Raw genomic sequence first — 21,357 nt, 5'->3', positions numbered from 1 at the left:
CCGTTAGGTTCAGTGCATGGGACCCCAGGAAAAGACACAGGGAAACCTGACCGCTAAGTCCCCCAGAGGCCGCCTGCCAGGTGATCACCTGCTGCAACAGCCGCCTGTCAGGTGCTGTTTCTGAGGCGAGCTTGTTCGGACCTGCTCTCTGCATGTCTTTCCCTTCCCCCATGCACGTGTTAGGGTGTGCAGAGAAAACGGTGACAGTTTGGAATGTCAGGACCCTTCCCGAGCAGCCAGTAAGTCAGAACACTCACGCGTGTGCATATGCCGTTCATGGTTCAATGTGCTCTTTCATCGAGTGCATCTGGGTCCATCCGATTTCCCCCAAGTATCTAAATAAGTTTTAAAGATGGTACTAATTAAGACCTTTCCCAAAGTCAGTTCTGAATGTGAACCTCACTCACATTCTGTCGGTTTCTTCATCTTACACGTTTACAGCCCCCGGGTTTGGCAAACATCTTGAAAATTCTACGGGATTTTCCCAGCAGTCAGTGGGCGTGTCTTCCTCTAAGATCCTCGATAGCTCCTCAGTGAGAAAATACAGAAAACACTTGAGATCCACGTTCCCCTCACATGAGGCTGGCCCTCGCCAGGTGTGCGGAGTGAGGCTGAGGGGAGCTGAAGGACTCGGGCCATTTGAGAAGTGGACCGACTTTGATTCTGCACCCCAAGAGTATATTTTACACAATACGATCTCAACTTATTGTTAATTTCATATCAATAAATGGCATGAACTTTGGCAGTAAAAGAGTCTTAAATAAATCATGTCAGGAGAGCAGGGAATTATTTAATGTAGTATTCAACCAAATGAGATGCTGGGTAATTTAAAATTCAATTCTCCTGGGGCTGAATCAGGCAGCGAAGGGACCACTTGCTGACCTGCTTCATTGAAGCCACACTCGAGGACTGAGGTACAAAAAAGCCACACACAGAAAGCTGACACTCAGTGGGGGCCGACCCTGCACACCAGCACTGGGGAGTCCCCGCGTCGCCAGCCTGCCTGGCTCCCAGGGACAAGTGCTGCTTCGACTTCTCCTCACTTCATCCTTTCCCAGGTTTTTGCTGGACGTGGTACCTGGCACCCCACCCTGGCTGGCTACGTGTAGATAATTCGTTCTCCTTTCCTGTTCCCGGTAATCCCTGAGGTCCACAGGCAGCCACACACCTGGAGAACCCTCCTCCTGTTTAGTGCCAGGTACCAGCCCCATCACCTGGCACTGCTCTCGGCCACAATGTTACAGCCCTACCTGATGGCACTTTGTGGGGAGCCACACTGCTGGTCACTACGAAGTTGTTCGGTGTTTAATAGGGGGCTTCAAGTCAGATGCTTCTTGCCATATTCAATGATAACAAAGGCAGAGTGGTCTGGGAGCTGGGCAATCAGCGTAACATGGCAGACACTCTGTGGTTCTAGAACTCTGAGGCCTCTGGAAGCCAGGAACAAAACCATTGATGGAGAAACCATAGAGAGTGTGGAACTGGTTGTTCTTAAATAGAAACTTTTTGAACGACAGGCTGAATTTTTTAAGACAAAGGATACATCACAAGTGACCAACCATGATAAACTCTGGAAATAATGCCCAGCCGGCTCATACGCATTTAGGTCTCTATTAAAACACAGATCACAGATGACAGGGTGATCAAGGTCCTTCCTGTGTTTGCAATAATCTTTCAAGGACACAGACTGGGACGTGGCTGGCCCCAATTTCAAACGCGGATTTTCCCTGTGCTGGGATAAGCGTGCAGCGCGTCAAGACGCTCACTTCTACTTTCCACGTGAGGTTCTAACACTTATCACATTAAGCGATGGCTTGTGTCTGGGGACTGCTGCCTGTGACGCTCCCAGATCCAGGTGGATCCTCCCTGTCTCGTTCTGCCAGGATGGGCACATCGGCACATAGCAGACTCTCTCTGAGGGTCCGGTAAGTGGGTGAATGAATGTGTCCTTATGAAAGAGTGATCCCGCCAACACTAAGGACTGGGTTTCAGAAAACGGTAAGGATTTTAGCCCTTTCAGAATTGACGGGAGCATAAAATTCAAAACTGATAAGCTGTTGAGACCTAACATCTGGGTGTATTCCATGACTTCCTGTATTTTGTTATCACTTAAATACAAAGTAATACATATTCCCTTCTAAAGGACTAAGAATTCAAAACCCTCAACATTTTTTTTTGTCTTTAAAGACAAAGCATCCTTACTAAAGTGAAGTCACATTTGGGGCATTAGTTCACCATTCCTGAAATTTTGCCAAATTTGTCACCAGTGAAACTTAACACTAGTTCTTTCCTTTGGTGAGTTAAGTGCCACAGCCATGTGGTGTGATTATAGAAATAAGAAAATTGGTTGTCATGCTTCAGGGGCTGGATTCATTTCTTTAATCCTATTAAATAACAAAATAAAGCAAGAAGCTAGAACATTTGCTGAAACCCTTCTGTAGACACACACAAACCACTTAGTCTCTGAAAGGTAGGAAGAACAGCCCCCCTTTTGTAGGGTCAGACTCACAGCTTTAAACGTTATTGAAGGTCTCCTCCCAAAGTGACATTTCTCCTCAGCATTTGTGTATCTTCTGGGACTGAAGCTGGGACACATGCTCCTCTGTGGGGAAGACAAAAACACTCCCCCGTGAATCTCCTCCCCGAGGGGCGGTGCGCTGCCCAGACCACCACGCTGGAGAATCCCATTTGGTGGCATGGCCCCTAACACGTCCCTTCCTTTCCAAGCCCTGGCCTCTCGTATGCTTCCTTTTCTTCTCACGTGTCTGGAAAATCTCCACGTTTCATTATTGTGATTGTTAATTGAAGAACACAGTTATTAACATGTAATAATAATGGCTGCGACACGTACTGAATGCGTGAGCAAGGCACTCGTTAAGTGCGTTCACGTGCGACAAAGGCACCGGCGGGCGTTTGCTGAGAGCCTCCTGCAGGCAGCTCGCGGTGCCTTCACGTGAATTTAACTCACTTGTTCTTCACAGCAACCGGACAAAGAAGCTGTTCTCGTGGATCCACTTTACAGGTCGGGAAACAGAGGCAGCTCATGCTGATAGATGGCGGAGCTGGGATTTGAACCCAAGGTTATGGCTCCACTTGATGATTTCAGTTTCTAATGCTCACTCGCTCTTTGCCGAGGTGCTATGATTACCTCCCCCCCCCCCCCAAGTAGAAAACCTCATTTCACATTTTATCCAAATAGAACTACAAGAATGTTGCTATAGTTCAACCTTGGCACTTAACTAGAATTAGAATTCAGGCAACTAGATTTTTGTGTGTGCATCAGACAACTGCAATAGCTTGTTCTGAGAGCTACAACAAATATTTCTTTCTCTAAAACCAGAGGTATAAAATAAATATGATCAGAGAAATTTTTAGTTGATCAGAAATACAGGAATGTGAAAATACTGCTTATAATAGTACAAACCCAGCTGCAAGGATTAATGATCCACACGTACACAGAGAAGGCCCTTCTGGCAAAGAGGTGAGTTTAGACACACGGACAGCGCCTCCAGCCCTGGCTGTCTCTGTGTGTCGGCCCCAGGGGAAAACAGTAGATAGACCCCACTGTGTGGAATTAAGCTGCAGAAGACCACGTTTGGTTAAACTGTGAACCAATGGACTTTAAGGGACCGTTAACATTATTCTCTTCTAGAGAAAATGTGTTTACCTATTTCTTGAGTAGCTGAGGCTTGGATAGCTTTTCATCGCAATGTTTGTGCATTGTTAGTAATTACAACAAAAAAAGAGGTTGCTCGGGTCATGTTCTTTTATAGATACTAGATCCTGAAAGTCTGATTCTAGGGAGGATTCTCAGTTATCAAACTGAGCTCAGTTACTAAGTTGGTCATCATTAAGATGACCAACAGCAAAGGTTCCCTCACCAGGAACATTTGCCGAGGGAGCTGCGGAGAACACACAAATTGAATAAAGACTGGAGCAACCTGGCCACCCTCAGTGGTCTTGGCAGAGGCAGCACCACGTGGTCCTAGGGGAGGCTCGCAGGAGTCCGAACATGGTCATTGTTCTTTACAGAGCTCCGAATGTGGCAGGGAGGACAGTACTGATCTGCCAAGCAATTAACAACAGACGATGCAAATGGCACAAGGTGAAATGTTATAAGGGAGCTATGTGGAAATTAAGGGAGGTGTTGGGAACCGCTCTGCCTGGTTTCAGGAATTTTAACTACCCCCCATGGCTAAGGATGAGTGAACGACCCCTGGAATGTGAGCCACAGGAGACAAAGCTTGTCTCTGGTAGCAAACGCTGCCTCAGCTTCCTCCCCCTGCCCCCCAAAGCATGCTCAATGTTGATGAAGGGTATAACTCCTCACAGTGGGGGGCAACCTAAGCCAGACTCAATCATTTGGGAGGCTATCATGGGAGAACTGGGGGGGTGCTGCAACAAAGAGGGAGCAATGGACCCTTGCGCTGCGCACCCCCCCCCCCCCGTGTGACATAGCCAGAGTCCCCATGTCCTCTGGAAGAAGCACTTCCTGCTTCCTGGCTCTAATCCACTTACGCCTGAAAGCCTGATGGGGAGCGGTGCAGCTCCTTGCCTTGCTAGAGTGGTATCTGGGGTAATCAGGCATAAGAAAGAATTCATAAAAATCCTGTGAAACCTGCTTTGCTAAGAGTGCTTTCATTCATATATTAAGGGTCCGAGCAGGAAATAAGTATGTCTTCCAAAGTTTCTACAACTCTCTTCCTGACAGACACTGACTCAGATTAAGCCCTCACATTTCTGTGAAATGTTATCTATTGTTTGATCCTTGCCGCTCTGTATTCTTGTGTACTACAACCCAATAAAAATCCTTAGAGGAAGGGGCTCAAGGCCTTTTCCTTTGAGAAACTGGTCACCTCTCCTCCCCAAGCAGATCATGTCTTGGCAGTGTTTACTTTCATCCGTGGCAGACAGGGGGACTTGAGGGCAAAGTCTCCCCCACAAGGAGGCAGGCCAGCTGACTTGTCCAGGCCTTGGTTCTGGCAGGAGGGAAGCTGTGTATTAGTAAAGGTTAGGAGGACTCTGACCGTACAACTGTCATCTGCAGACACTGGACACGGGCAGCCCAAGGAGGGCAACCCACGGAGAGAAACATGTCAAGTTCATGGATGTGGTCCCACCAACACAAGGCCCACTTATGTCAAAACAGTTTTACATGTGTTTGTTTGTTTTGCTTAAACAAAGGGATAACTACCAAGCAAAAGCATAAACATAAGTGGGATCAGTGTCTACAATTCCAAATTAAGCTTGTTCTCTTCAAGATGTTCAAAGCATGTTTTGTTTGGAATTGCCTTCAAAGTCCCCATTATGCAGCAGGTCCTGATAAGATTGTTCAGTATAACACTGTTTGGTTGTAATGTTGATGAGATAACACAGGAAGTTAAATTTTATTTATGGTCTTAAAGCCATAGAAACTATTGAGGACATTACGTGAGGACTTCACTGGAAAGTATGTACAGTGCCTTTGGCACACTCCGCTTCAACCACCAAGAGTCTTTATTTTTAAAGACTCGTTCTTTATAACCATGCCCACTGAAATTGGAAATCTCAAAACATTTTGAGCCAGACCAGCAATTTTTAAAGGTGCTGAATCTGAGAGGTCACTGTAGCTGCCAGGGCCACTACGGACCCCCAGCTCCCTCTGAGTCAAGGGGACAGCATGGACTAACTCCATCGCAACAGCCTAGGAGCATGCTCACGAGGCACTCTGGTTTTGGAGTCCTTTGGAAAAATATTTCCTTTCAGTCAAAATCTGACTCCTGTAATTTCTACTCATTGATTCACTGCTCTTAACTGTGCCACCTGGAAGCCGAGAGAATACCTCCACTCTTCTCCCACTGGGCAGTAGCTGGTATGCGGGACAAGCATGCACGTGTCTCTGGCAGGTCTTCTGCTTTCCAACAACAGTCAAAGACAACATTTCAATATCTATTTTAAAAGTGAGAAGATAATGGAGTCACCCTGCAGACTATCATTCTCCCATTCACTCATTCATTAGTGTTGTTCAGTTCTAGTCAAACCTCTCTAACTGTATTAGTCAGCAAGTGCCATACTAATGCTGCCCGACTAGCTGCCCCCAGCTGAGTGGCATATAACTGGTGTTATTCTCACGTTTACAACTTTGTGGAGGTGGCTCTGCTCCACATGCCTCATTTTGGACCTGGGCTGGAGGGGCCATGACAGCTTTGGCTGTGTTCTCACGAGGGATCCCTGGGGAGTGGGAAGGGCCAGCCCACTGTGCAAGCACGTGGGAGCATCAGACCTGCCAAGGCCAGTCACACGGTCAAGTGAAAGTCAGAGGGGGACACATGCTCCTCCCACAGTGGAAGGGGAGAGGGAGTGCTTGCTAACAGAGGGTCCAAACTATCTCAAAATCCTAGTCACTCTCTCTCCTCTTTGTTCATGGAGGACAACACAGAATGCAAAAAAAAGCCTTTTTCAAAATGCAGATACCAAAATATGAATAAAGTTCCTTTGACTTTTACCCTCACACTCTCATAAAAATTGGTTTATTAAGAATTCAGTGTATTGAACTACAATAAAGTAATTTTAAAAAGAATTTAGTATATCTTTGTTGCTAGCTGGAGATGATCATTTTCCTTTGAATAGACTCACAATTTTTTCATTCATTTATGAAGGCCACGATAATTAAGTTGTATTTTCTCAATAAAACACTTTCTTTCTGAAAATCAGAAAAAATATTCACAAATATTTCATGTTTAGGTGTTTCACCGCCTGTCACAATTTCTCAATTCACATCAACATGTGCTTTCTACCTCTTGCTAGTTCCACGCACATGGAGCACATTCCAGAGCCAGGCCTGGGGGCACTAAGGCAGAGAGGGCACCATCCAGGCTCAGGGAATGGATGGATGTGGCAAAGGAGCCCACCAAGCAGACGGTAGAGGGGGGAGAGCCCCGCACGCAGGGCTGCGGGCACAGGACGCGGTAATGCCAGAGCCATTCGGGCAACAGGAGGAGGCCTCCCCCGAGCAGCCCCTGAGCAAGTGCCTGAGGGAGGGCCCGTATTAGCTGAAGGGTGAGCGGGAGCCCCAGACGGGGGTGGCATAGGCATGAGGGGTCCTCCCCACGTCCCATCTGACTCTGTTTCTGGAGTCCACTGAAGGACGTGGGGGCCCAGCTTTCATCTTCCAGCTGACCTGAGCCTTGGCATCCTCCCACAACCCCTCGGCCTCAAGCTTGGGCAGCAGACTCACCTGGCTAGGCTGGGCCTGAGAATCTGCATTTCCAACAAGCTTCCAGGTGATGCCCGGTCTAGGGCCATACCCAACGAACACTATGTTAGACGGAGGAAACCAGAAAAACCTCCAATGGACAATTCAAAAAAAGAATAAATCACTAATTGCACCCCACAAGCTTCTCCTTGTGCTCAGTTTCTCCAAAACTCACCCCCAATCCCTGCTAACAACAGCCACAAAATATTTCCTACGTAAGCTACTGGTTTATTTTTAAAACTAGTTCCCATATTTCATAGTCACTCTAGCAGGCATGGGTGGGTACTAATGCCCGTGATGGAAACCATGCTGGACAGAGTGGAATGCTGCCAGACGCTGTGAGCCCTGCATTTAAAGCTCCCACGTTCATTGTCATGAACATCTCTGTGCAGAAACGTGTGCACCAACACACCGCCGGCTGAGTCAGCCTTGAAGGAAGGAACCCTTTCCTCTGACAGTTGCGATCGAGTGGTGTCAGATTGCTCCACCTCTGGGGACGTCCTGGGAACCTTCTTGTCCCTGAAAGCCCATTCTTGATACCCTGGTCCTTCAGCCCCCAGCCTGCTGCTACGCTAAGCATTTCTCAGCCAGACACTATCTTCCTACGGAGGGTTTATGGCCAGAGAGTGGTGAGCAGCCCAGGAGGCTCGGGGAACGGCAGATGGGCCTCACAGTCCTCTTCTTTTCCTCTCATTGCCCATGTCCAGCTAGGTCAGTCGACCTTCAAAATGTGTCCAGCACCCCACTGTCTGCACCACCCGCCACCTGCGCTCCTGCTATTCTGGTCCCAGTGGCCGTCTACCTTCTCCTGGACCGGAACTGGAGGTGGCCTCCCTTTCCCTTGGATCGCTTCGTCTCTTCAACAAGCAGCCAGACGGCCTTTAAAAATCTACGAGATAATATCACAATTCTGCTTAAGTGTCTCAAAGGCGGGTGATTCCCCTCAGAGTCTGAGCTGAGTTGGAGCTGGGACCCCACAGTTCATGTGCAGTCTGGGTGTCCCTCCAAAATCTATAGGTTGAAGTCCTAATTCCCTGAACCTCAGAATGTGACTCTATTTGAAGATAGGGCCTTTAAAGACACAATTAAGGTAAAATGTAGTCATTAGAGTGGGCCCTAATCCAATGTGACTAGTGTCCTTATAATAAGAGGAGATCAGACCTGGCTGGTGTGACTCAATGGATTGCGTATCCAGGTGTGAACCAAAGGGTTGCTGGTTCAATTCCCAGTCAGGGCACATGGGTGGGTTGTGGGCCAGTAGGGGGTGTGTGTGGCGCAACCACACATTGATGTTTCTCTCCCTCTCTCCTTCCCTTCCCCTCTCTCTGAAAAGAAATAAAATCTTTTTTTAAAAAAGAAGAAGAGGAGGAGGAGATCAGGATGCAGCTATGCAAAAGGGGGTGGCCCTGTGAGGACACAGAGGAGGAAGATGGCCTTCTACACACCAAGAATGGAGGCCTCAGGAGAAACCAGCCCGGCCAACGCCTTGACCTCAGACTTCCTGCCTCCAGAACTAGGTGAAGTAAAGGTGTGTTGTTTAAACCTCCCGGTCTGTGGCGCCTTTGTTACAGCAGCTGATATGACTGGTGTACTGGCCGAGCCCCTCTGCTCCTCCCCACTGGCCCAGCGGCCTCCGTGCTGTTCCAACCTCACGCACCAAGGACTTCCAGGCTTCCTAATGCAAACAGGAATAGCCGCATTACACGCAGAAGAATCTTCCAAAAGCTTGTGAAAAATTTATACAAAAAGTTCCCAGGGCGTGTTTTGGAATTTCTGGGTGAAGTATGTATTTTTGTGTAGTAACCCAAGCAGACCCTTCACAGGACTGCCTGGGGTAGGAGCGGCGAGGCAGGGTGGCCAGGCTCCTTGCAGGGCTGTAGGTAGGATTTGGGCTGGTACAGAGCCAGCTGGGAGGGTCGGCCCCAGTCATGCCAACAGCAGGTTGCAGACCTCAGCTGGGGGGCCCGAGGGAGAAGTGAGCACCATCGGGGACCCCGGGGGTGGATAAGTCACGACAAGCCCTGCTGATGGAGAAGGGAAGGAAGCCAGACGCCAGAGCCCTTGTAAGCATGAGGGAAGTGTCCTGGCAGGAGCAGGACACATTCCAAGAGGGGACCGGAGATGACAAGAGGGCAGAACTCTCCATGGCCCAGAAATGGGGGATGACACAGGCAGAGGGGGATGTGTCCTTGGCTGGACAGGCTATCCTACTGGGGGACCCAGGGACCCCAAGGGCAGAACCACAGGGTTCCACTGAGACAGTAACAATCAACAGCTGCGGAACTGAACGGTCTCTTTAGGGAAACCCAGGATATGGACAACTAAGACCCCTCAGAAGGGAAGGCTTTGTGGGGCGCAGGCTCCACGTACGACAACCAAGAATGTGGCCACGTCACCTCCCTCATGGAGCACTGTCTACATAGTTGGGCTCATTGTTCTATGTTCTTACCCTTTCTATCCAACAGCATCTATCTATGTGCCAAAGAAACTTCACTGGTCAGGTCTGCCGCAAAAGCTACCTCCACTTTCCAACTTCCAGGTTCTCTAGATCTCAGCAATGGAACTTGCTAAAGGAAGTCTCACTGCTGCTCACAGCTGAATTTGGATATGGCGCACAGAGAACCCTGCTGTGGTTTAAACTCCTTTAAAGGGAGCGCGTCAGGAGGATGGACACTAATTACCCGCATGTGGCTATAGTGACAGTGCGGGACAACATCCCCATCCTCCCAAAGTGGCTGAGTTAGCAGCTGAGATAGTAGTTGGAATTCAGCTTCTTGAACTGTGGCATGCTTGGTGTAGGAGATGAGAGGATGGGACAGAATGGGTGGGAAAGAAGATGTTTGGTCCGAGGAGTGTGAGTGCCGTGGCTGAACTCCAGCCAGAGGAGTGAGGCAGGCTCACAGCACCCTCCCCCACTATCACTCATGTTCTGATGCAAACCGGGATCTGTTCCTTCAATATGTAAAGAGCTAAAAGTGGCTGCTCTTCACTGGGGAAGAACCTTAAAATGCAAAATGTGATGTGGCTTCTACTTTTATTGTCTTGTGTGCAGCCCCATGCATCCACCCATCCCCCATCTACCCATCCATCCTCATCCATTCTTCCATGACAAGAGTTAACATTTTGCAGAAGGGTAATTAATGGAGAAGATGGCACTAGATTTAAAGACTTCTACTGCAATGCTTCTCCAAGTTTGGTTCCTGGGCTAGCACCATCAGCACCACCTGAGAACTTAAAATGCAGATCCTCAGGCCCTGCCCCAGACTTCTGAATTGGAAATTCTGGGGGTATGGCCTGAGAGTCTGGGATGGTTCTCTACAGATGTACCAGATGCTCTAGCTTGAAGACAACTGTTCCGCATTAAAAAAATGCTTAGTTCATCTAAACTCATTAGCATTTCTCCCTCAAATATTTATTATTTTTTCACCAATTTTGCAAATAAAAGAGAAAACCAAAATAGTGCATATGATGGGAAAGAGGCCCTACCACACAGAAGGGGAGCTTTTTGCCACTGGAAAGTGCTCCTGGCCTTGTGGTTAAACATGAAGTTCAAGATCGTATACAATGTACATTCTCAAGGTCAAAAGATAAGATTCACAGACCACATGGGCAGTGTGCTTTGTCCTCCTTTATGTGCAGACTAACCTAAATAATGCATGTCCTTGCAGAGGGGGAGCAGCATATAAATCTGAATTTCAAATAGGGCAGCCGCACGTCCGACCCAAAGGACAAAGATAAAATGCCTGTCAGAGGTTCAGCGTAGAGGTAGGGAGGGTCCGAGTCTGTGCAGGCAAAATAGCCACAAAGCTCTGCGAGAGGTCACTGAACCCAAGTCCTCAGCTGTGACCCTGTCCTAAGTGGGCCAGGCCCCCTGCCCTGAACATCTGTACCAACGTGCAGACCAATGTCCTGCAGCCCCAACCCACACCCGCCATCTATCCCAAATCAGCCTGGAGGTGGGACAACTCTACTATCTCTGGGTGAAAGCCATTCTGCTACAGATGGGGAATTCTTCTGAGGATGGACCTGGGCTTTAGGCCCCAGTTGGTGGGTAGGTTTACATCGACCTACGTCCCCTCCCCAAGCTCAGCAGATGGCACTGTGTCAATACACAGCTTGGGATACAGCCTACAGCCCACGTCATGTCTCACAGCCTCTGTTCAGGGTTGCCTCACGTGTAGAGTCAGTGAAAAATGGATTCGTGCTGAAGGGAGGGGCAGTGTGAGTGGGAGGTAAGCAGGGGTATGGATGCAGGATGCTCCCCCCTAAGAAAACAACACTGGATAGTCATAAAGCTGGGCGTCTGTTGACCTGGATTTAAGAGTCTTGGTGAAATCCGCAGTAGCTGGCAGCACACATGTGTCAAGGGACACAAACTTGAGAGTTTCTGCTTAGAATAAGATCATGGTCAAGATAAGCACCCGGCTCGCATGCCACATACATTCAGTGAGTGGTCAGCATCATTCCTGCTTTCCAGAGACAGCCTTTTAACAATTCAAAATGCACATGCGTCTCTCAGAGCTCAAGAAAAAAACCTCCATCTCTAAAACCTAGGGAATGACATCACTCTTGGAACAGTCCCCACTCTGTAATTCCGACTCCAGGCCCAACGCAGAGGGTGTGAAGAGCCCTCCCTCCCCCTCAGGGGCCGGTGGGAGCAGCCCTGTGAGTCTGCGGTCCACTGTGCCCTTCACCTCAGCCACACGCCAAATCCTGCACCAAGCAAAAGGCGACTCGTGTTTCAGAAAAAGGGAGCTCATTACCTTTCTAAGAATTAGGGGCCAGATGACATAGAACGGTTTCATTTTCTTTTGACCCACACACAATAAATCCAGTAGCTTTAATCACAAAAATCATTAAAAACAGAATGTCTCTGAAAGTCTTGGTTAGACCATCACACAGAATGATGCGTATGCCGATTTATAATCACTGCTTTGCTCTCAGAAGCCACTGGGGTCTCCCACTCATTGGGTGGGGAGAGAGAGAGAGGAAAGAAAGATTACCACGTCTAAACCACATAACCGACAAAATCAAATCTTTCAGGCAAATGTTATTCAGATAATGAGGTCATGGCATATAACACAACATATAACAATGTCAGGCAAACATCTGGCGACTTACTTTTAATGGCACGGGATTATTTCCTCTTCATTTCAAGGAAAACTAGTCAATGCCGACCCTTTCTGCCTGCACAGTGCAGCAGGGAAACTCAGATGTGAAGGACTGAAAGCCAATAGCAGGACGCTGCCAGCTCAGCTTCTCCTGAAACCTAAACGACTCCATCCCACCTGCTCCTAGAAGCTTATTTTAAGCAATCTTTTCATTAGTACTGAAAATTAATGTCCGAGGATGCTGTCCTTCCACCCTGTACCCATATCACTTTCAAACATTTGTCTCACGTAAAATTATATTTGGTGGAGAAAAGCACCACCTGATTAGTCTGGATTTTTCCTCCTGAAAACAAGCAGGTATTGCAACCATAACCAATACCAGGCTTGAAAAGCCCTTGGCTCAGGTTATTTTTGACCCACAAATACTTATGCTTTCTCCATTGCTATGGTTACAAATGCAGGTTGAATGAGCAGATTTCAGACAACCGCTCCACGCACAGACCAGGGATCTTCTAGAAAGCCTGTGGCATCAACCTGCAATTTTTCACTCTCTTAGGCAGAATAAAATCATGCTGACTGTCCATGGAAATTTATCAGCAGCCAATAAATGCCCATCATAGCTGCCCATTCCTGTTATTACTGCTAGGAAAAGAAAGGAAGGCTGTTATACAAAAATTAGACACATGTCCCTATGATTCAATATGATGTCAAGCTTAAGAACATAGAATTCAAGGCCAGCAGCTCCTCCTACCAGTGTGCTTGGAAACCGCATTTAATCTCTGCACCATTTCTTCCAAAGCCATCTCTTCATTTCTCAGCCAAAACCTCATCCTCCGGCAGAACAAAACGATCCTCTGCAGCTGCTTTCCTCTGCACCAGAAGGTGCTTCAAGGGTGGGGTAGCACAAGTGGGGAGGGGGGCGCGGCAGCGAGGCTGGGTGGGGGGGCGCGGCAGTGCCTCCCTTCCCTGGATTGGTCCCCAGCCCCGCCAAGGGGCGCGCCCTGCGCCAGGGTGGGGGCTGCTCAGCGGAAGCGGAAGCCGGCCCGCCCCACATGTCCCCACGGCCACTAGGGAGCTCCGTGTGTGCCCCTGCGGTCACCTGGAAGGTTTGAGTGTGCACTCCCGCAGTCACCTGGAAACCCCACGTGTGCAAGCCCAAGGTCACCTGGAAGCCCCAAATGTGCACCCCCAAGGTCACCAGGAGCTCCACGCGCGCGTGCACCCACCCCAGTAACCTGGAATTCAAGAGTGTGCACCCACCGACTGCCCCACAGTCCTGCGCGTGCACACCGCGGAGATCTCAGCCGGCAGCCCTCCTCCGCAAAGAGGCAAGCCCAGCCCACCCTTCCCAGGCCGGATTCCCTGTGTACCCCTCCTCTCTCCCCTCCCCCAGAGGAAGGAGGGACTGAGGAGTGGCCACGGTCAAGGGAGCCCTGGAACCTGCCGGCCCCCCTTTACCTCCGGCAGTTCCCGGGCAGGTGCAGAGGCTGCAGCAGCCTACCGCGCCCTGCCCACGCCGCCGCATGGCGACCGGGAAGCCCCGCGTCCTTGGGTCCTTGGTGGGTCCTCGGGTGGCCGGCTGGACCAGCTGCTCCCGCAGAGCGCCGCCTGCCCAAGGACGCAGGCGAGGAGGGAAGCTGCCCTGCAGGCCCTCCGAACTCACCATGGTTGGCACGAAGCCACTACGTGCATTCTACACCTCACTGCCCTGCGGATGAGAGTCATGTGTGTGCAAGGCTATGGCCGCCGCATCCCAAGGACGTGCAAGAACACATGTGTGCACACTGGGCCCTGGATGGGGCCTCTCCTGCCCAGGGGGCTTGCCATCCTTTTGTGGTTGACATTACAGGTAGCATGCCTTTCCTTAAGTGAGTATTTCAGAAAGAAGTGCCTATTTCCATGCATAGTCTGGGAAATTCAAGCAGGTAGTGGCAGAGATTCGAACTTTTGCTCATGTCATTACAATGTGTGTGCCAACAGCTCGCTGTGACGACGGCCAGGCACCAAGAGCTGGGCCCAAGGGGTGGAAAGGTACAGGTGACAGCATCTGTCCTCAGAGAGCTCGCTGCCACAGGGAATGAAAGTGTAATAAGTGCACAGGGAAGATGTGGGGTAAAACTAAGAAATTACTGTTTTTTTAAACATCAAAACCTACTGAATATCAGCAGTTTTTCATGGTTCGAAATACAGCCCAATGAGGGGAGAGGTCTGGAAAGGCATCGCCACAGGGCAGCCTTTTCCTTGTGGGCTGACATGCTGGTCTGAGCTTCGCTGAAGCAAAACCCAGCTTTGCTACGGCCACGGGAGCCAGACTGCCGCCGGCACTGACTTCGGGAAGGCCAGCCACCTGACAGGGTGTCCGAAAACAGGCCCTTTCCTCCCCACAGTGAAGTGCGTGGCATCCACCTTCCTGCCTCTCCAGTGCCAATGACACCCACACTTTTCTTGGCCAAGACTGGCCCCAGGAGGCCACATTCCCTCGGGCCTGCGCAGACACACCGGCCCAGGATGTGCCCCGTCCTGGGCAGCTCCACCTTCTCCTCCCTTCGCCTGGTCCCCACCGTTCCCAGCGCAGAATTGTACTGGAGTGGCACTCAACTCTGAGGCTCATTGGATTTTCCCTAAAGGTTTGTTAACCCAGACAACTGGAGTTGGTGGTCCCGTGGCAGGGGTGCAGGAAAGTGTGTTTCTAACAGGACCCCAGGAGGTGAGGGGCGGCTGGTCCATGTTTGGAGAAACTCCCACTGTGAGAGTGTGTCCCACCTTTAAACCAAAACCAAAGGAAAAGGCACAACCTCCTGTGCACTCTGTTCTCATGGGCTTCCATCATCCAGTCCTGCCCCCGCCTCTTCCCTGGACCCTGAGGCACCCCTGGCTGGGGCCTCCGGCGCTGCTTCTGGGTTGGATTTGACGCCCCCGCGATGTTGGCTCCCGTGGGTCCGCTTGGCCAGGCCTTGGCGCCCAGGTGTTTGACCAAATACTACTCTGGTTGTGGCTTTGAGGGTATTTTGTGGATCTGATGAACATTTAACCAAGTTGACTGTGAGGCAAGCAAATCGCCCTTCCCAGTGTGGGTGGGCCTCAGGCAGTCAGCTGACTGGCCTCCCTGGAGGAAGAGGGCATCTGCCTCGGGACGACTTCGGACTCGAGCTGCCAGGCTGGCTCTCCCTGGTCTCCGCCTGCAGCCCGGACTGACCGGCCCCCACAGCTGTGTGAGCCAGTCACTTAAGATAAACTTCCCTCCTTCTTTCTTTCTCCCAATTCCTAACACACCTTTACTCTCCCCTTAAATTATAGCACAAATGGCGCTTTCTGTAAAACTCATTTACTAATTGCTTAAAGTGTAACAAATGACAAAATGCCACCCAATGTACGTTGAGTACTTACTAAGTTCCAGAGACCCACCTAAACTCACAGGCTGTGCAATGATTTAATCTTCACGAGGATCTAGCAGACAGGCACTGTTTTTATCCCGTTTTACAGAATAAGGCACAGAGAGAAGTTCAGTAAGTTGCCCAAGGTCACACAGCTGATAAGTGGCAGGGGCAAGATTCAAACTCAGATGTGCACACACAGAAACCTAGAAAACAAGTGTTTGCTTCAGAGAAATGTCGTATCCCAATTGGGGCACTATCCCCAATGTCCCTTACAGTTAGATAGGGACAGTTAGGTAGGGTCCCAAACCCAACAGGGCATGAAGAATCTTAGCCCGAGTATCCCAAGAGCACGGGTCTGCTTTTCTTACTGTGCTGGCTCCTCCCAGAAAGAAGCAGGACAGGCGGCTCGTCCCTCTGCCTGAGGCCAGATGGCGCCCAGGTGGGAAGGTAGAACGTAATGTTACACCTGGATACCCAGCAGATCCTCTTAGCAACTGTTCCGGAAAGTTAGCCAGGAAAGGGAGGTGAGAAACAGGAGAGCTGGAGGGGTGCGCAGGTCAGGTTCTGAGCAACCAGGAGCCCTCAGGAGCCCCGAGGAGCCCGCCCTTATGAGACGGGTGGGGGGAAGGGGAGGCGGAGATGCGCCTTTGTAAGAGGTAACAGGAGCCGGGCGCAGCCAGGCCTGGGTGCAGCTGGATGCGGGCCATGGAAAGTGAGGACGCGTGTATTTCCTGAACTGCCTTATCCCACTTCAGGGGCATGGGGACAGGCGACAAGGAGAAGGGGGAGACTTGGGAATGGCCCTCTGAAGAAATTCGCAGCCATTGACAGCACAGCCTCATCCCTGAGCCACGGTGTGAAGCAGGAGGAACCTCTGACAAGAGCACCCTGAGAGGTCGGGGATCTCCGACCACACCTGGACTCCTGAACAACTTCCTGGGAGCCGGGAGCCGGGCCGGTGCCAGGGTGTAGGGCTGAGCAAGGCAGGCAGGCTCCCTGCCCTCACGGGCTTTCCACTCCAAATGGGGGCCAGCCACTACCGGTGACATCCCTGATGGCAGAGGGTGGACAAGCTGGTGAACAAGGTGTGCCAGCTGGTACGATGCCTTCGGGAACTGACGTGACACTGAATGACAAAGTCAGAGAGAGGCATGGCCCTGTTGTGGCAGTGCGCACACCCAGGGTCTGTGCCCCAACACCAGGGTTTGCAGCAGTGTCACTGACGATGAAGGAGGAGGAGGGAGGGGGACTGAAGGTAGCACAAGCCCGCCGCCCTGGATAAACAAGGAGAGGTGTGCTCACACAACGGGAAGTCACGCAGCAGTGGAAACAAAGTGACTTACATAAATTGAGCTACAACAGCAAGTAGCAAAGAATGTATGACTCCACCTACAGCTAACTCAGAAAGAGGCCAAACTAAGCTATGCAGTATTAGGGACATTCAGCATTGGTCCCCCGAGTCCTCAGGCAGGGGAGCGGGGAGCTGCGGAAACACAGCGACCTTCAGAACAGGCATGGGGTACAGGGAAAGGAACCACGTTACCACACATTTTTATGTGACGGCACATTTTCACACGATGAACAGGAAGCTGCAGGGCTCCTCTGAAAAGGAGCAGGTTGTGGGGGGCCGGGTCTTCGTCTGTCGGTCCCTGAGGATGGGACTCCTCAAACGGCAGGGTCTGGAGAGAGGTGAGAGGCTAGGACGAGAAGAGGAAAGTGGACAGGGGCCTTGAGTCCTCAAGGTGCAGGGCTGGTGGGGCGGGGTGGGGAGCAGGCAGCCCCTGAGGAAACACCCTGGAGATGCCACTAGCCCACTGTTCTCAACCCAAACCCGGGCACCTGGCCTGGCTCTCTGACAACACTGCTCCCCCAGCCCTCTGTGCCCGGCAGCGTCCCTACCACCCAGCGCTCAGGATGGTCCCTCCCGCGCTGCCCGAGATCCTCACCAGCCACCTTCTGTCTAACCCAGGGCCAAAGATGAGGATGGAAGAGTCAGCAAACAAAAGGCGGGATTCACCAGGACACTGTGAGAGGGACTGACTCTGAGAGTCCACTACATCGTGTGAAAGGGGCTAGATTGTTCTCAACGCCGCTCATCAGCAGTGAAATGCAAATCAAACCCACAAGGGGATGTTGCCCTCACACCTGTTGGAAACGCTGTGGTCAGGAAGACAAAAGATAAGCAGTGTTGGTGAGGGCAGGAGAAATGGAACCCTCGCACACTGCTGGTGCGAATGTAAATCAGGGCAGCTGGAAAACAGTATGGAGGTTCCTCAAAAAAAGAAAAATAGAACTACAGCATCATCCAGCAAGCCCACCTCTGGGTATCTATCAAGGAGACGAAATCAGCATCTTAAAGAGCTATGTGCACCCCGTGTTCACAGCAGCCTCATTCATAGCAGTCAAGATTCGGAAACAACCCCATGTACTTCAAGGGATGAATGGATAAAGGAGATTGGTGTATACATACAGTGGTTAATTATTCAGCCATGAAAGGAAGGAAATCCTGACATTTGTGACCACATGGGTGAGCCTGGAGGACATGATGTTAAGTGAAAGCAGCCAGACAAAAGACACAAGTTCACAGAGACAGAAAGAAGAGAGTGGTGGTTGCCAGGGGCAGGGGGGGGGGAGATGCCGGTGGAAGGGCAAGGACCCCCAGGATAAGATGAATGAGGCCTGAGGATCTAGTGCACAGCGAGGTGGCTGCAGTTAATAATAGGGTATTGTGTATGGGAAAGTCGCTGAGAGCTGATCTTCAACATTTCCACTGAACACACAAAACAGTAGTCATGCGAGGTGATGGATGTGTTAATTATCTTGATCCTTGTAATCACTTCACAATAGATATAAAATCATCACGCTGTACAGTTAAAATACATACAATTATATGTGTCAATCATTCCCTAAACAAAGTTTTTAGAGGCGTGGGTCAGGTTGTGTGAGGATGAAAAGTCTCCTTGATTCTGCACTTTGACTAGGCATCTCCTCTCTGCTTGGACATGCACAAGCCCCAGTCTTGACACTTATCCTGGACTTCACCGCCCTCCACACCCCCCACCTTTTTTTTAAGAACTTGGACTTCTGCAGAGCAACAGCCCCCATGAAGAGGCGTCCCCAGTTTGCGCCTGCAGGCCATGGCAGGGCACTGCTTGGACTCGTTCCACGGCAGGAACAGCTGAAGCAAACAAAGGTCGAGATGGGAGGTGGGTCAGCCACCTCGAACGCAGCCCTCGGAGTGCGCCCTGCGGACAAAGCCGGGCCGGGGCATCCGTTCCTGTCCGTTCCGGGGGCATTCTCGCGGGGACACCAGAGACGGAGCTCTTAGATTTCTGTCTTTTCCGTGGCTTTTCCGGTGAGGGTGTCTGAGATCCACATTAACACAAACTATAAAAGGACAATGAGTAAGTAAGTTCGCTTAGTTGGAAGATGTCCTTCTGGTGAGAAAAATCTGATAGGATGGCTGATTTTGACTAAAGTTCTTTCCTACAAATGATCATTCCATTTTGATGGCTCAAATAAGTCCCTTAGGAGAACATGTATTTTTTGTGAGTGCAAAAATCATTGTGTTCACTTTAGAAGTGGAAAATAAACCACAGTGTCCTATAGAGACAGTCTTTTGTTTATCCTTCTGCTGCACTTTTATACGAATTGTAGCTGTATATATCGTTTGTAACAAATTTTCCACTCAAACTTTTTTTGCTGCTACTCTTCTGCATGATCTTAATAGCTGTGTAAATATTACCTTGTGTGTGTTTTAAAATTTAATCACATTTTAAAAGTAATTCTTATTTATTATAATGATAAAAAATCCTGCAGGAATAAAATTTTTCTCTGCATGTCTGACTGTTTCTCTGTTGCGTTCCTAGAAGTAGAATGACAGAGTGAAGGGCATAGGCTTTTTTTTTTCCAAGCTTCTGAAATATCGGCCTGGTGTCTGCATGTGCAGACATGTGTTCACATGCATCCTCACCAAGAAATACACAAAGGGCTGGGGTCAGTAGTTCTCCTTGCTCGGGGGGGGGGGGGCGCACCACAGGTAGCATCCTGGTGGGCTCACCTGGTCCCCCAGCCCAGGGCCAGGCCAGCACCACTAAAAGCTTGCATAGTAAGCTCTTTTCCTAAAATACAAAATTAGGAAAAAATCACCCCAAATTAGAAACTAGCCAAAGACCACTGCCTGGAATGAGGCAGGAGCTGCTCACACCAGCCCTACGGCAGCACAAACCACATCTCAAAGCCCCACACAGACTGGGTAACGGAGGCACCTGTGGTCCAGGGCTACGCCCCCGGATTCTCAGCAGATGGAGAGGAGCGGATGCAGGTCTGCGCAGGCTGTGCCTGAGAGCTGTCCACCCCGGTCCACTTGCCCCTCGTTGGAGCCCATCACACTGAGGTTGCACTGTGGGGCCAATGCCACGTCCTCGAAAACACACTTGTTTAGGCCGATTCTTGGCTCTGCTTGAGGAGGCCTGAGGAACGCAACTTCCCCCATGCTGGCCCTGTTTAAACTAAATGCCACGTGCAAAATCTCCTGCCTAGGCTACAGGCCAAGCCTCCTGGTGCCCAGTGTCTGGGGGGAAAGAGGGGACAGTGGTGGCAGTCTCAGGGATAGAAGAGGGAGTGTCTGGTGGTCTCCTGGGCTGCTGTAACAATGCTCCATGAACTGGGCAGCTCTAAACAACAGGAAGCTGTTCTGTCACAGTTCTGGAGGCTTGAAGTCCAAAATCAAGGTGTCCACAGGACATACTTCCTCTGAATCCCGTGGGAGAAAGTCCTTCTGTGCCTTTTCCAGCTTCTTGGTGGGGGTGGGCAGCCCCTGACTTGTGGCTGCATCACCCAGTCACAGGGCCATCTCTTTCTGTGTGTCTCTCTGTTCTTTCCTTATAAAGACACCAGGCGTTGGGTCAGGGCCCACCCACCAACAGCGTGATCTCACCTTAGCTAAGTGCACCGACAACAACCCTATTTCCAAATAAGGTCACCTTCTGAGGTGTTGGGGGTTAGGGCTTCAACATATCTTTTTAGGGGACACAATTCAACCCATAACAGTGGATAAAGAGTTAATCAAGTTTACCTAAAAGACAAACACAGAGAGACTGGGGCAATTCCTAAGGGACAGAGGTCGGCATGGGTGACCCGTGATGACCGTTTTCCATACTGACCACCCTTGTGGCCCACCCTTCCCCTATGCTGTGCAGGGGTTGGAGTCCCCACCCAGCTGGCCATTCCCTCCCACCCCCTCTAGTTGAAGAGTTGAGTGAATACGGAATTCTGAGATGGCCGACGAGGTTTCACAATCAGAGAACCCTCACCTCTGGTTCCCCTTGTGCACACGACACTCTGCCAGAAGGAAAGCTGGGACATATTCTGCAGGAGAACGACAAGGCCCCTCCTGCAGAGCTTCGCATGCCCGTGGCGTGCCCCGGCTGACAGAACTGCATGTGGACGGGTGAAGCGCCCGCACAGTGTTCCGTGGATGGGCACTACCGGAGGCGAACAGCTCTTTCACAGAACAGCCTGCATCCCAGGTATCAGCTGGTACCAGACGCTAACAGGGGTGCAGCCAGGGACCTGGCACCTGGCGGGTATGCTCCAGAACTCCTGGGTCCCATGGGCTTGTGGAGACCAATTC

General features: G+C 50.5%; 1 protein-coding gene across 15 annotated transcripts in view; it reads right to left on the bottom strand.

The window, feature by feature from the left end:
• The window catches only part of MCF2L (MCF.2 cell line derived transforming sequence like), a 167,919-nt gene that overhangs the window by 97,926 nt on the left and 48,636 nt on the right, over positions 1 to 21,357 (bottom strand). Inside the window, exon 1 of one of the 15 annotated variants that reach the window (XM_053660090.1) lies at positions 13,804 to 13,882. The exons of 10 other annotated variants lie outside the window; for them this stretch is intronic. In XM_053660090.1, coding sequence (XP_053516065.1) covers positions 13,804 to 13,870 — 67 coding nt within the window. In that variant the 5' untranslated portion in view covers positions 13,871 to 13,882. Of the gene's footprint in view, positions 1 to 13,096; positions 13,218 to 13,803; positions 13,883 to 21,357 lie in introns of those variants that run through there. 4 more of the 15 variants (XM_037140843.2, XM_037140898.2, XM_037140834.2 and 1 more) reach the window with 4 other exon arrangements.

Source organism: Artibeus jamaicensis, unplaced genomic scaffold (assembly GCF_021234435.1).
Source record: "Artibeus jamaicensis isolate MK-2021 breed Jamaican fruit bat unplaced genomic scaffold, CSHL_Jam_final scaffold_833, whole genome shotgun sequence".
Classification (NCBI taxonomy): domain Eukaryota; kingdom Metazoa; phylum Chordata; class Mammalia; order Chiroptera; family Phyllostomidae; genus Artibeus; species Artibeus jamaicensis.
Note: the sequence above shows the minus strand (reverse complement) of the source record. Positions and strands in the feature narration are given on the sequence as shown.